This window comes from Poecilia latipinna, unplaced genomic scaffold, assembly GCF_001443285.1.
Source record: "Poecilia latipinna isolate Pla-1442-1.1 unplaced genomic scaffold, P_latipinna-1.0 Scaffold910, whole genome shotgun sequence".
Lineage (NCBI taxonomy): Eukaryota > Metazoa > Chordata > Actinopteri > Cyprinodontiformes > Poeciliidae > Poecilia > Poecilia latipinna.
In genome coordinates, this window is record NW_015113526.1 from 198,369 (window position 1) to 213,855 (window position 15,487).

Here is a 15,487-nt window from a genome sequence, read left to right on the forward strand (position 1 = left end):
GGTTTTTTCCAGCTGGGTGAAGATTTCTTCAGCAGCAGCAGTTAGTCTCTCTCTGATAAACTCTCTCAGAGGCTCAACGGAACACATTGTTGCTGCGCAGACTCACAACACACCTGGACACGGGGACACACGAGCTAACGAAGCTAACCGGAAGTTAGCCACATAGCTGCTCTCTGTTAGAAAGCAGAATCTCAGGGCTTCACCGCCCCCTGCTGGAGGGCCGTGAGGGAACCGTCAAGGAAAAAAATGTTTCAAATACGTAACATTTTTTTATACATTTAAGAAATAACCAAGAACATTTATATGCAAGCTAATTTTCACATGTAATATTCAAAATCTCTGCATGTTGGACGTTAAACTGAAACGTTGCAACAATTTTTAATCTTAACCACAAAACAAAGCAAAACAAAAAACAAATGGGAATTTTGTGGCTCAATTATATTTTTAACCTCAGATGCCTAATTGTAGTTTTGCAGCACAAAAACTGCAGTGACACTGCATTTTACTCATCCATAATGTATAAAAAATAGTAAAGAGAAGCAAAGAGAGGTTTTAATCTCAAGCAAGGTGAGCATTAAACATGATAATTTCTACTTTTCAATCAATGAAGTTTCTGCATTTCTGTTCTTAATAACGATAAATATTCACCAAGCAGTGTGGCATTGTGCAGGTTGTCTTAGAGAGTCCATTTATGAGGAATTTATTACTTTAGAGATGAATACTAAATGAGGTTGATGTGCAGAAATGCTTAACTGCCAGAAAGAAAGAAATTCAGGATCAGAATCTCCTTTGATTGAGAAAGCTTTCTTGGTTTAACAAGATTAAAAGCATAACATTTATATCATGAAAACCAAAAGTACCTTCTGTTTTAAACAAGAAATGTTGCAACAGAAACATTTTCCACCCTGTGAGGCTTCAGCTCCCCTTTAAAACTCGATGCCAGCAGCAGACGTGTTCTCACCTGACCAGGCTGCACCGGGGCCAACAGGAGTTTGTTCAAAAGGATTTAAAGGTTAGATTTCAACAAAAAGACAAATAACATCAAAACTTAACGGTGAATGATGAGAATAACATTAAAGTTAAAGTTTAATAGAATCACTAAACCAGATGAAGAATTGCACATCAGAAAAATAACCTAAAACTAAAACATGAAATACTCCCAGAAAAATGTTAAAGGAAATGAATAAAAAAAACAATTCAGTTCAACCAGAACTAAACATCACTAAGTGATGAAGAGTCTGTGCAGCTGGAGCTTGACCTCTGACCCCAGTTCTGGGAGTGATTTATGAAGCTTGATGCTCAGGCTGGCCTGTCTGGGTTCTGCCGGGTCCGGTGGTGCCAGAGCAAAAGGAAACGACCAAATATGGACTAAAGCTGGGAAACAGCTTAGACTGTTTGAAGGACCCAGGAGCTCTAACATCTGTCTGATGTTGTTCATATTTAAATCTGTTGTATTTTGTTACATCACCATCGTTCATCCAATTCCTGTGAATTTTGAATGAAATTTTAAAATGCAGCAAAAAAAAAAGAAAAAGCGTATCAGTCATGTTTCCATCTACAGGTTTGAAGTGAATCAACCAGGCTCATCAGATGTTGATGCTACGCATGGATGTGACAAACAGGAAGTAGACATTACTAGCTAACGTGGAGCAAACATTTCGGATTCGTGCTTCTGGTAAGGCACAGACCCACCAGTGGATGGCAGCGTTCGCTACATCAGAACTTATTCCCATTAAGTGCATTAAGTCTTTTTTGGAAAAGCCTTAAACCACCTCAAGGGATGTAAAAACTTTATGAAATTGAAGAAGTTATTTTGAATTTTGCCATTTCCATCAACCTTTTCTGATGTCATACTTCAAACTGTGCATAAAAACGATGAAACGTAGTTATGGAAATGTTTAGATGTTGCGTATCCACCACTGTCCTTAAACACTCATACTGTGAAGATTTTATGTTTTTGTTTCTGAGTCTCTGACGTTAAACTGTAAAACTGAGATTCTGTACAAGTTGAATGTTAGAGAGACATGAAGCAGCGTTAACACACAGAAGCAACGAGGAAGAACTGGCGGCTGCGGGAACTCCACGTCTTCTGAGGCGGCCATGTTGGAAACGGACACAGCATCTGTCTCCCCTCCTCTCGTCAAACTGCCTCATTCGTCGCCATGGAAACGCACAACGCGTTCCTCTTGTGAATCCTCATGTGGGCAGTCAGGTTGCTCTTCCTCTGGAAGTGTTTCCCGCAGGTGAGACAGGGGAAGGGCTTCTCGCCGGTGTGCGTGCGCATGTGGACGTTCAGGTTGCCCCGCTGGCAGAAGCTCTTACCGCAGACAAGGCAGGGGAAGGGTTTCTCCCCGGTGTGGATCCTCATGTGGACGATGAGGCTGAAGTGTTTGCGGAAGCTGCGGCCGCAGCTCAGGCAGGTGAACGGGTTCCCGCCGGCGTGCAGCCGCAGGTGTTTGGTCAGGCTTCCCTTCTGGCTGAAAGACTTGCTGCACATCTTACAGGAAAACAGACCCTGCGGAGGCTTCTGCTCCATCCGCTTCCCGTTCTGTTCCCGCGCTTCATCCCGGCTCGCCTCCGGCTCTTCATCCTGGGCTCCAGGGCCCGATTCTGATGGGACCGGGTCCAGGTTGCTGTCCTCTCCATCCTCCTCAGCTGGACTCACCGTGAAGGAATTGGCCTCCTGCTTTAGATGGAGCTGATTTTCATCCCGACCTGCAATCTCATCATCCGGCTCCTCTTTAACCTGCACAGCCTCTGGGTCCCGGTCCACAGTTTCTGGTTCTGGTTCCGTCAGTCCAGAAAGCGTCTCCTGGTTGGAGAGCAGTGGCGCCATCAGAACCTGCTGCTTCCTGCTGAGAAGACGCTGCTGGACGTCTGGAGGGAACCAGAGGAAATCATGAGAGGAGTTCAGAACCACTGGACCCAGTGAGCGGTTCTGGTCCCGGTTCAGGAGGAACCAGGATTACATCCGGTTTCTGTCCAAAACCTGAACGTCTCCATGGTAACCGACAGGTAGGGGTCGATGTCAGTTACCATGGAGACAGTCAACTTCCCTGCAATGTTTACATTTATTTTAGTTTTTTTTATAACTTTCAGGGATTGTGGTTTTGATACGCACCGACTGAGAATTTTTGACTTTGTAGAATTTTTAGTGTCGTTCATTTGTGGAAATTCAATCCAATTATTCCATAAAAAAACAACTAAAACTGTCATTTCTCAGTCTGAGGCCAAATGTTGACGAGCCAAAGAGTCACTTTAATAACCAGTATTGACTTTTTAACATCTTTTATCTTGGCTGTGCTCTTGATTAACCTGGTAATAAACATTTATCATTATTTATCAGAGGGCAGTGCTGAACTGGAGGAGCTCCTTCTTCATGTTGAAAAGTCTGAAAACAATCAAGAAAATTATTTATAATAATTTAAAAAGGAGCATCGAGAGCAAATGAGGTGGATTAGCAGAGCTAGCTAACCATGGTGTTACTGTGGAAGATCATCTCTCCTGCCTGGACATTGAGCTGTTAGCATGTCAACAGTAACAATCTTCAGTCAGAGGCCTCTTCAGATTAGTTGGAAGACTGACTGCTACTGTAGGTCCGTCCAGCCCTCAGCATCACCGTCCACAAAGTCAAACTGAGCAGAAACATTTAGTCTGAGTCCTTAAAGGCACTGAACGTTCATCACAGATTCTTCACCAGATGTTTGCAGCGATCAAACCGCGTTTTGGTCTTTTTGGGCCAGAATGTCTCATAGGTTTTTGTGATCTGATCCTAGAATCTTAGCTCTCTTCCGGTGAAATATTGTTGTTTTGACCTGCAGCTTTTCCGGATTTTGCTCCAATTGAAACCCAGTTCTGCTCCGATCTCGCTTCCCTGACCTACCTGCGGGGTTCTGCTCGGTTCGGGGTCTCCAGGTGAGGTCCAGCAGTCTCCGCTGCCGGTCGATCTCCTCCTCGTACTGGACGATGGTTTTTTCCAGCTGGGTGAAGATTTCTTCAGCAGCAGCAGTTAGTCTCTCTCTGATAAACTCTCTCAGAGGCTCAACGGAACACATTGTTGCTGCGCAGACTCACAACACACCTGGACACAGCGACAAGCACTAGCTAACTGAGCTAACCGGAAGCTAGTCACGGAGCTGCTTCCTGTTTGAACTGGAAGCCGGTCGCAGCGGCATTACCGCCCCCTGCTGGAGAGAGGTGGTTGAAGTGACAGCCAAAGAATGTCCATGTTTTCACATTTTGGACACTAAGAATTTAAAGTTTAAACTCAGTCTTATTTATCACTAATTAAGGTTACAGGTTTTGGACACATTTTCTCCCTTTCTTACATTGAAGATTCTGCAGGAAGACAGATAAACAGTGAGTGGATAGAATGATGATGTATAAACTAGAAACTAACATGATTTGTATTTAGGGTTCTTGTTAATAGAAACCCTGATAATAATGTCAAAATGTTTGGTTTGCTGAATAACGTATTCAGTTTTGGACGGCTTCATTGGTAAATCTACAATGTTAAGTTCAATTAAATATTTATATAATGTTATTTTCACTCTGGCTAAAGCTCCTCACATTTTGGGAGGATTGTATTAGGAGTTTGATGCCATATAAACTACAGTATATACAATAATGTGTGGAGTGAGCAGAAATAGAGACTTTGTTCACTGAGACACAACAACTTTTATTTTTCTGTTTGTCTCAACTCTCCATGGAGCTCTGCCATATCTGCTGGTAGCTGCTTCCTCCTGAAGGAGATCCTGTTGTTCTGATGGTTCACACAACATCATGTCAGCCATGTTGCTCTCCTTCTGCTCCCTGGGAAAAGTAATCAGATGTTATAGCTTATAGCACATAAATGTAGATAAATAACAGTTACTAATGTGGAAGTTAAATAAGGAATTATTTAAAACAGACATGTTACTTTATATATACATGCAAACACTTTTTTACCATCCAACCATACAGAATCATAAATAACTGGAATAGTGTAAATTAAAGACAAAATGTAATAAGTTTTAGACCTATGCATGCATACAGCCATGGATAAAATACCACTATCGTTTTCTTCAGGTTTATTGCTCATTCTACAATTACTAATTCATAATTTGATTAGAGAACTGATATCTAGCCATTTTACAATAGGATGTCGTATAATATGTTTTATTATCTCCCAACGGGGGAAACTCAGATGCAACAGCAAAATGAGAAACAATCGAAGCACGTAGATTCACGCAAAGATAAGAAACAAGCGAAGGTAAAATGCTGTACAATATTGAGTTATTTATAACTGTAATGTGCAACCGAGTGTCTTCAGAAAATGCGCATGTTGTGTTTGAGCAATAAAAATACAGCAGACTTTGTGTTTTAAATGTCTTCCATGACTGTATGTATGCAACCTTAAATGTAGTACAAACCAGACAGATATATCTACAAACTGCTCACCTGGCTGGAGAGCAGCAGCGGCGTCTGAGTCAGTGTTCACCGTGGGGCTCCGAAGCGGCTAACGAGGCTTTACATTCGCTCCACTACTGACAAAAACGACTCATTCCTCACGGCTCCTTCGAGCTGCCGCTGAATATTGAAATCCGAAGCAAAGGAAAAAGCCGGCATCGTTTTTTGGTTAACGGCTTGTTTGTATCTTCCATCACTTCCGTGTTGCAGCGAGTTTCAAAGTTGCGCCTTCATTTTTCTTCTCTCTCCGCTGCTCCGTCTTGTCCACGCCCTCAGCCAATCAGTGAACAGCAGCGAAGCTGCGTCACCTACCAAGCCAGGGCCGGCCGGCTGGCCCTGCTCTGAAGCAGGACCCTACAAAGCAGGGCCGCCCGGCTGGCCCTGCTCTGAAGCAGGACCCTACAAAGCAGGGCCGCCCGGCTGGCCCTGCTCTGAAGCAGGACCCTACAAAGCAGGGCCAGCCGGCCGAGTAGAGCCGGTGGAAAAGGGGCAAAAGTGACAAAGCAGAACCGGTCTTGTGGGAAATTCTGCCCCCTGTGAAATTCTGCCCCCTGTGTCGGGAGCGCGCATTGCAGCCAGAGAGGTGGATCCGGCGGATCTGACCATTTTCACGGCGCTTCTGATCGATTTCTCGGTAAAAGCTAATTGTATAATCATGTCAATGTTGTAACTTTCAGTTTAATCGGCAGCTATCAAAATAAAAATACATAAATAAATAAATAAACGAGGTCCTGTGTGGAGGTCTTTTACGCTGCTTTGTGTTATTTTAAACGCAAAGAGAATCGATCTATTTTTCCAACTTTTGTCTCTCAAGCCTGACAAATAAAAGTCAGTCAACAAACACTGGTTTCCAACACGTAGTGTGCATTTATAATTTTTCATTTCCGATACAAGAGGAGGGAAGCTGGCCGATAGCAGGGCACAAAAATAAAGACTTCCTGAAAAGATCAGAGTGTAAACCTTTTGATATATCCCGTTCTAATGTAAAATATGACAAATTACTGGATTAAGGAAATGTCTAGTATGCTATCACACATAATATTTTTTTTAGAATTTGGAAACAGTTGCTTTTTATTTCCCAAAGTTATGGGGGGAGGAGAGGAGAGAATGGATATTTCAGCGGCCTGAAATAATCTGTTCCCCCTCTAAAAAATGGAAACAAATTAATTTACCTGCAAGTCTTTTAATGTGTTGATTCCCCTCATCTTCAACAACAAATCCTGTGGATTTGGTGACATTTGATCATTATTTGCCCAAGTTAAAGGAGGGGAACCAAATATTTTAGCCACCTGAAATAAACCGTTCTCCCTCAAATTAAATAACCAGCAAGTCTTTAACTGGGTTTATTCCTCTCTTTATCAATAACAAATATTGTAAGTTTGAAAACATTTGCTTTCATCACAGCTCTGTGCAAAGTGTCGTGTGATTGGTCAGAAGTTTGTTGCCGTGTTTTTTTCAAGACAGCAATGTTGATATTTTGCTTTTACTGTTCCGCTCTAGATGACCGTTTAGCAACACAGCGAATGCAGGGAGAGAGTGAGATGGGTGTAGCTGAAGGGGGCGGGGCGTCTGCTAAATGCTCTGCGCCTTTAACCACGTGGGAACTGCTGGCCTTGTCCTCTGATCACTGGGTAAGAGGCAGGACGCACCATGGAGAGGTTTCCAGTCCAACCTGAACGCACAACTTGGACGGCAGCAGCTGGAGTACCCAAGAAGAAGACATGAACTGACTGCATTCAGGAAGACCCCAGGTTGGGATTCAAACCCACAATCTCCTTGGTGCACGGAAACAATGCCACAAACTTGCAGAACATCAGTTGACACTCCTAATTTAGTGCATTTAAAGTTATATGCTGGATGAATAAGACTTATTGACTGGACATCCCAACAGCGCCGAGACGTTTTGAACACATTTAATCTCAAGTGTTCAAACTCCATAATTTATCCTTCTGATGATTCACCATCTACTGAAATAAGTAGCTGCTTTCTGAACAACAAAATAACCACAAACCGATTCCTTTATTTTTTGCCATAATCCATTATGTTGTAAATACAGTGCACATTTACAAGCCTGTCATTTTAAAACTAACCTGAATGTTTACAAGCTTCCTCTTCTTATATTAGTAAAGGATTAAGAGATGAATGTTGATATGATGACGTGCTGGCTTCTTAAAGTGACAGAGGCCCAATTTCAAGGCATTAAACTGTTAAGTCATTTGATATATACAGCAGTTTTATAACAACCGAACATAACATAGTTACTTGATTATGCTATAAAATGATACTATGTGGCTAGAAAACACATAATACTGCCCCTTTAAATATGTAAGTGCATTTTGGATCTTGTCCAAAATGCACTTACATATTTGCACTTTCAAATATATATTGAAACATTTATCATAAAACTGAATCAATACATGGACATTGAAGAAAAGGAGTTAAAAACATGAAACTACAATAATGGCGGCAGCATTGTGTAAAACCGAGTGTTGACCTCTGACTGCGTCAGCTTTTTACACCGAGCTAATGCTAGCCTCACCGGGCTCAGACTGCGCCTGCTAGCAGTAGCACCGTTACCATGACGACTTGTTTTTCTGAAGCATGTGACCTTTGTGAGATTCCAAGTTCCTTATAACTCACATAAAGAACAACGTTGCTACTGGGGAATACATTACTTTTCACACAGATTCATGCATTTGATCTTTTCCAGGCCAAAATTACATCTAAAAACATTAATTTACATTATCTGGCAGATAAGGACTATTTGAACCTTCAGTGCAGTGATTTACAGTAAATGTGCCTCGGTTTATTGTCAGGAGTGGTAACAGTGTAACAACTGAAATAGTAATTAGACTACCCCCTTCCTGAAAAATGGAATGTTGTTTTAATTTAACTCCATTATTCCCATCATTGGTGAGTTCTCATGTGGCAGGTCAGTTCTCTATGCTGTGTGAACGACTTCTCACAAGATGCACAACTAAAGAGTTTCTCACCTGTGTGAATTCTGAGGTGATTAGTTAACTCAGAACTCCATCTGAAAGATTTTTCACATGATCCACAAGGAAAGCGCTTCTTAGCTGTGTGAGTCCGAAGGTGATTAGCTAAATGACTACTCTCTCTGAAAGATTTATCACATTGCTCACAAGGATATGGCCTTTCAGCTTTGTGAGTTTCCATGTGCGCATCTAGGTCAGACTGCTGGGTGAAATCTTTCCCACAGGTCAAACACAAGAAAGGCTTCTCAGCTGTGTGAGTCTTAAGGTGTTTTGATAAACGACCACCACATCGAAAGGATTTATTACACAGCTCACAGGGATAAGGCTTCTCTTCTGCATGAGTGTTAAGATGATTAGCTAAATGATATCTCTCTCTGAAAGATTTATCACACAGCTCACAAGAATAGGGCCTCTCATCTGCGTGCGTTCTTACATGAACTCTGAATTGACCGGCCTGCCTGTAAGTCTTACCACAAACGTTACATGTGTACGGCTTCTCACCTGTGTGAGTTCTTGTATGAACAGTCAATTGACCGGCCACTCTGAACGTTTTCCCACAAACGTTACATGAGTATGGCTTCTCCCCTGAGTGAGTTCTTACATGAACAGTCAACTGACTGGCGACCCTGAAAGTCTTACCACAAACGCTACACGAGTACGGCTTCTCCCCGGAGTGAATTCTCATGTGTGCCGTTAGCTTAGACTGCATGGTGAAATCCTTCCCACAGGTCAGACATGAGAAAGACCTCTCAGCTGTGTGAGTTCTCTTGTGACTACTTAAAAGACAGGAAGAATAAAAGGATTCACCGCACACTTTACAAGCAAGTGGTTTTGCATCTGCCCGCATTTTTATATGGTAGGATAGATAAGAACGATCTCTGAAAGATTTACCACAAGATTCACAACTAAACGGTTTCTCGTCTGTGTGAGTTGCCAGGTGATGGGTTAACTCGCAACTCTTTCTGAAAGATTTACCACATGATTCACAAACATGGGGCATTTCACCTGAGTGAATTTTCATGTGAACAGTCAAGTTCCTGTGCTTTCTGAAAGATTTACCACAAATTTTACAATGCACCTTCTCCCTCGTGTGTGTTTTCATGTGAGCAGTCAAGTAGAAAGGTTTAGTGTAACATTTACCACATACGCTACAACGGGACGCAGCAGATTTTTGCCTTTCTAGTTCTGAAATGTCCACATTGTCCCTGTAATATCTGCAGTCCTGAGGTCTGTTCTCTGGCTGCAGGTCTTTACTGGATCCTGAAACTTCCTGGTTGCTTCCTTGCTGATGTTGGTTCACATCTGCAGGACGGTTTCCAGAGAGCAGCTGGTTCCTGTTTGGTTCCGGATCACTGATGTGTTTAGCAGGAGTCACCATCAAGGTTTCAGGCTCCTGCTTCACCACAAGATGATCTTTATCCTGATCACTGCAGAAATCCTCATGTTCCTCTTTGATCTTCACAGGTTCTGGATCTGCTGGTTCCTTTTTAATCTCTACAGGTTCTGGTTCCTGTTTCGTCTCCATCCTCTGCTCCAGTTCTGGGTCATTGTGGAGTAATTCCTCATCAGCAGCAGTCACCATTGAGGCGCTGCTCTCCTGTTTCAGTAGAAGCTGCCCATCATCCTGAAAGACCCACAGTTGAATTTGTTCTACTTTGATTGGCTGAAGTTCTGGTTCCCAGTTTGTCTCAATCATCTGTGGTTCTGGTTCCTCCTCTTCCTCTTTTATCCGTCTCTCTGTGGTTATGAGAAGATCATCAGGCAGAACCTCAGAAGTAACAGACATGATGCTGTGGAGAACATTAATGACATTTATGTAAAAAACAATGTAAAGGAAATCTGGAAACACTTTAAGGATTGAGATTTTAATAGCATTTTTACTGTAATGTATAAAAATAGGTTTTAAATAGAATCATGTAAAATTTGGTCAATTATCTTTCAAATATAAATTTTCAAGCTTTAGGAACTTTTTTAAATTTAGAAAACTGTAACAGACTGGAAGTTAAACACTAAGAATAAGAACAATACCTTTCAGAAAATATATTTAAGCAGAAAATATATATTTAACGGTAATCTTGTAAAATGCGACAAGTAATATTTTCTTGTATAGATTACCAAACAGAACATTGACTGAAAACTTAAAGTCTAGCCACAAATGACATGAAAAAAGTGGTAAAACTTTCAATATTTCATATGAAAATATGTTGGGGGAAAAAGAAAAGCAAAAAGGAATAAATGTGAATAATTGGTGCTATTCAACAGGGCGACCGCCTTACTTTATGTACTTAATGAACAGTTTTTATGAAAGTTGGAAAGTTTCATCCAGAACCTAATTACTGATTCAGAAAAAACAAAGAAAACAAAGATGGCTGCTGCCTGGTGGGAGGTTACAGATTGTGATGCAGCCGCCTGGTGATGACATCACTGACCAACAACAAGCCCCACAATGAGGCGCTTCCTCAAGAACACCCGGCTAACCTGTGACAGGAAGGAGCTGCCAGAAAAGAAAAAAAGACTTCCAGGAGGGAGCCAGCAAATTATTTTATAGAGGTGTCTTCAGTCAGGAGCAGAGACAGGAAGCAGGGCTGCAGGAAGCTACAGACTGAGGGCGGGACCACTGCAACCAGTCCGATGTGGAAGGGATAATAATTGGTTGCTGCGACAATGTGACATCCCGTTTACCGTTACTGTCATGATGAGATCTGATATGCAAAGCTCCACAGGAAATGAATGGATTACCAGTGAAACGATGGGAGAGTCAAAGTGATGAGCTCAGCAGAAACTTTCACACATTTCACAAAGGCTTAAGACACTATTGAGCTTTGGCATTTCTCCTGGTCATTATCAATTATGGCCATACTGTTGGGCAGTTTTTCTGCATAACGTCACAATATACAGTGGAGGAAATGAGTATTTGATACCCCACTGATGTTGAAAGTTTGTACTGTGACAAATAAACAGTCTATGATTTTATGGCAGCTTCATTTTGACAGTGAGAGATAGAATATCAAAAAGAAAATACAGAAAATTAATTAATATTTAAATAAAAAATCATTTGCATTGATCCTCTAATAACCAGCCAAAGTATGTTGAACCCAACACTGCATTACAGACACCTGTCCCAAAGTGTCACCTGTATAAAAGGCCACCTGCCAACAGACTCAGAGACACTCCAACATCTGCACCATGGCAACACTCAGGGACAAAATGGCTGACCTGCACAAGGCTGGAATGGGCTGCAAGGCCACAAGTAAGAAGCTGGATGAGAAGGTGACGACTGTTGGTGCAATTATCCAGAGGTGGAAGAAGTACAACATCACCATCAATCGACGCTGGCCTGGAGCTCCATGCAGGACGTGGCCTCATGGAGTCTCAATGATCAGGAGAAAGGCTAAAAATCAGCCAAGAACTACAAGAGAGGAGCTGGTTGAGGGTTATGGACCACAGCCTCCAAACAAACACTGGTGACACACCGAGACGTAACGTTTCAAATCCTGCAGTGCACACAAGGATCCTCTGCTCAAGAAGGCTCAGGTCCACCCCGCCTTCAGTCTGCCAATGAACACCAACGACCCAGAGAGTCGTTGATAAGGTGCTGTGGTCAGACGAGGCCAAGAGTGGGCTCTTTGGCTACAACTCAACTCCACATGTTTGGAGGAAGAAAATGACAGAATCCCCACCAGCACGGTGGTGGAAGTATTATGTTTTGGGGTGTTTGTCTTCTAAGGGCACAGGCCGGCTTCACCGCGTCAACGGGAAGATGAACGGGGCCGTGTGGATGACGACCTCCTTCCTTCTGTCAGGGCAGTGGAAACGTTTTCCAGCACGACGACGACCCAAAACATGCAGCCGAGGAAAACAAGACGAGGCTCCAGAAGAAGCATGTGAAGGTCATGGAATGACCTCAACCCACTGGAAATCTGTGGACAGCTGAAGCCTAAAAACCTCCAGGCTTAGGAGATGCTCTGCAGAGGCGTGGCCAAAACTACTCCTGAAGTCTGACCTCAAACACGAGAGCCGCCCGGCTGCTGGCCAACCACGGTTTAAATGACGTCTCACTGGGCTCACATACTTATTTCCTTCAATAAAATGCTATTTTTTTCTAATTTTATGTAATTTTCTCAGTTTTTCTTTAATTTTTTGTGTCACTGTTAAAATAAAGCTGGCATAAAATTATGAGGCGTTTCATTTATTTTTTTGTAGAAACATTTTTAAAGTCAGTGGGGGATCAAATACTTATTTCCTCCAATATATGTCTGAATGTTTCACAGAAGGTGTTTAAAGCACATTGAGAATAAAAATGCTGGTTCTGTTCGGAAACATTAGAAATTGTCGTCCAAAGGAGGATCGTTGACGTGTCGATGCTGAGCCTCTTCATCACCACAACCAGAGACGGTGCAGTCGACCCTCTCTGAGGAAACCCGTCTAACACCAGTTACAGTCTCTGATTTCCCTTCAGGACTGAAACCATTTTTGAATTTAATCAAATTCAAGTGTCACTAAAGTCACTACAGCACAAAACTGTGAAAATATGTATGAATGCTGTTATAAACCTTCATACTTACGAACAGATCAGAGGCTGGCAGCAGGATTTACTCTGTCAAATTCTTTTTGTCCTCAGATTTCTACTTCTCAGTTAGCTTCTCAGTTAGCTTCTCAGTTAGCTCCTCAGTTAGCTCCTCAGTTAGCTTCTCAGTTAGCTTCTCAGTTAGCTTGTCAGTTAGCTCCTCAGTTAGCTTCTCAGTTAGCTCCTCAGTTAGCTTCTCAGTTAGCTTCTCAGTTAGCTTGCAGGCTAGAAACAGACTAGCAGCTGAAGCCCTGGCTCCTAACAATGTGGTAATAAGAGTAAAGGCAGCTCATTCATTAGTAAAAGGTTTCCAGGTTTCCTCGGCTCTAGTGACCTTTATGAAAACGGTCAGAAGGACAGCAGGTTGTTGAGAACTACGGTCTAAAATATCTGCCACCCAAATAAGTAAAGTCTTATATTAGGGATGTACATTATATTTTATATTCAGGAGGGTGTACTGAAAGGTCTAATTATGACTAAATGAATTAGAAATGTCACCAAATCGGTTGTTGTAAGATTTTCGGCCACAGGTTTCTTACTCTTCTTAATGATTTGTCCCACATGTGAACTTTTGTTTCGTTGAAGGTTTTGGTTAAGTTTCATTTAATACATTTTGTAACTCCTGGTCCTTCAGCTGCTTCATGTTTTCAAGAGGGATAAAATTTAAACAGTGGTGGAACGTTTTACAAACATTTTTATATGTTTTAGTAAATTAATGCATAAACATACTAATAAATAAAATATTTGCAGAGTTAATCAGTCACCTGCACATCATGGAGTTTGTTTTGAGCTGTTTTTGTCAATCAATATTTACTCTTTGCTGCCTCACAGTTATTAAGCTCTGGGTTCAGATGGTGATGCAACCCGTCTTCACTTGCAACCAGAAGATGCTGAAGCGGAAACAGTTGTGGGGCAACGCAACCCGTTCAACAACAATGGGGAAAACATCTTTATTGTTATGCTGCTTTTTCTTTTTAGCTCATTACAGATGCACATCTGCTCCACATCATAAAAAATTCACATTACGCTTTGAATTTCAGTTGGAAATTATATATTTACCATTTGATGCCTCTGTATTTATTGTGATTAAGGCTTTCAGTCCATCTACATCTGCAACATGTACATTCAAAAGGTAGGATAAAAAGAAAATATTTAACATTTAAAACCTGAAGGTAGCTTCCTTTTCCTTATTAGGAGTTTCAGTACACAGGGTTCCCCCAGTATTATAAGCCTGGCGGGCCTCCAGGCTTTACTTGGGCCCCCACCAGGCTAAGCACTGTTTATTTATTTAAGTCTTTTTAAAATGTTTGCATTTTTTAACACTACCTGATGTTCAGGTATTAATCTTACAATCTTTCAATAACACATATTTATCAAGTGATATTTTAAACATGTTTTAACTGAAAAACACGACAGGCTGCTGGATGAATGAACCAGGCTGAGCTTCCTCTTTATGTTATAAAGGCAGAATATTCTGATGCATTTTAAACAGCTGTAAACATGTTTAAACATGTTGGATGTTCTGCTGGTTTTAGGAAAGTAGGATCTGATCTAATGACTCGGTTCTGACCGGATTGACCCAATCCAGAAGAAACTGAAGTTTAAAAGCTTCTAATTTATAGTTTGCATGGAATATTTTCAGTATTTGACCATTATTTTTTTTTTTAAATGACAGGAAAATGACAGGAAAATTTGAAGCCCGTCGGCCATTTTGGCAGGTTATAATTAACCTGTCAAAATGTGCATGCGCAGACATGTGCATGTGTCTGCGCATGTACAGACATTATAGACTTTATCCAGAGATTTAATTGCAGAGGCAACTAAAATCAATCAATAGGAAATCCTCTCTGAAAATCACCTCCTGGACTCTGAACTAACTGCGTCTTTCTGACTGGAGCTGATGGCCTGTTGAGGAGTCACAGACCTCCTGTCTCCAGGAGGAGACAGGAGGTCTGACAGGAGACCCAACAGGACTCCTCCTGTTGGGTCTGTGACTCCTCCTGTTGAGGAGTCACAGACCGGAGGCTTTGGAGAGTTGCAGTGATCTGTATCTGTCCGTTTAATTTAATTCCAATAAAAACCTGTTTCTCCTCTCTGATGCTGTTTTATTCTTACAAACTCCTCTGTATTTAAAATATTTCTTTAAAAAAGTAGGATATTCCAGTAAAAGGACTAGTGCATACATCTATAGCTTTTCATTTTAAACCGGTAGGATATTCTGATGAAGGAAGTGATATTCTTGTCGTGTATATAAATTGTTCCAATGCTAAGCTAACCATAACTCTGAGGCTTCACTTCAGCCCCGTCACTCAGATAAAGTTATCCAAAGTATTTAACATGAACAAAACCTGCTGTAGTTTTCTGTTCATAAACATGACGGTAGCAGTTTTGGACGCGTAGCACGGATAGATAGACTTGGCTATCTATCCGTGCTACTGTAGGGAAACCTAATGAGGTAGCTCAGATAGTCAGAACA

At 41.7% G+C, this 15,487-nt stretch overlaps 2 protein-coding genes and 1 long non-coding RNA gene across 5 annotated transcripts in view; all 3 read right to left on the reverse strand.

Moving 5' to 3' along the window:
- Window positions 1–1,060: 1,060 nt before the first annotated feature.
- LOC106957512 (zinc finger and SCAN domain-containing protein 2-like) lies at window positions 1,061–4,142 on the reverse strand. The gene is made up of 2 exons (XM_015048891.1): window positions 3,884–4,142; window positions 1,061–2,877 (listed from the first exon to the last, which is right to left on the reverse strand). The coding sequence occupies exons 1-2, from the start codon at window positions 4,053–4,055 to the stop codon at window positions 2,141–2,143; spliced, it is 909 nt and encodes a 302-aa protein (XP_014904377.1). The 5' UTR covers window positions 4,056–4,142; the 3' UTR covers window positions 1,061–2,140.
- Window positions 4,143–4,658: 516 nt separating this feature from the next.
- LOC106957514 (uncharacterized) lies at window positions 4,659–5,806 on the reverse strand. Its single transcript, XR_001426960.1, has 2 exons — window positions 5,440–5,806; window positions 4,659–4,812 (listed from the first exon to the last, which is right to left on the reverse strand). It is a non-coding gene; the product is annotated as an uncharacterized LOC106957514 (long non-coding RNA).
- A 1,642-nt stretch (window positions 5,807–7,448) lies between these two features.
- LOC106957511 (gastrula zinc finger protein XlCGF57.1-like) overlaps window positions 7,449–15,487 on the reverse strand; it is a 15,444-nt gene continuing 7,405 nt past the window's right edge. For all 3 annotated transcript variants that reach the window (XM_015048890.1, XM_015048889.1, XM_015048888.1), the window contains exon 2: window positions 7,449–10,234. In XM_015048890.1, the coding sequence (XP_014904376.1) occupies window positions 8,356–10,230 (1,875 nt within the window). In that variant the 5' untranslated portion in view covers window positions 10,231–10,234 and the 3' untranslated portion in view covers window positions 7,449–8,355. The remainder of the gene's footprint in view (window positions 10,235–15,487) is intronic.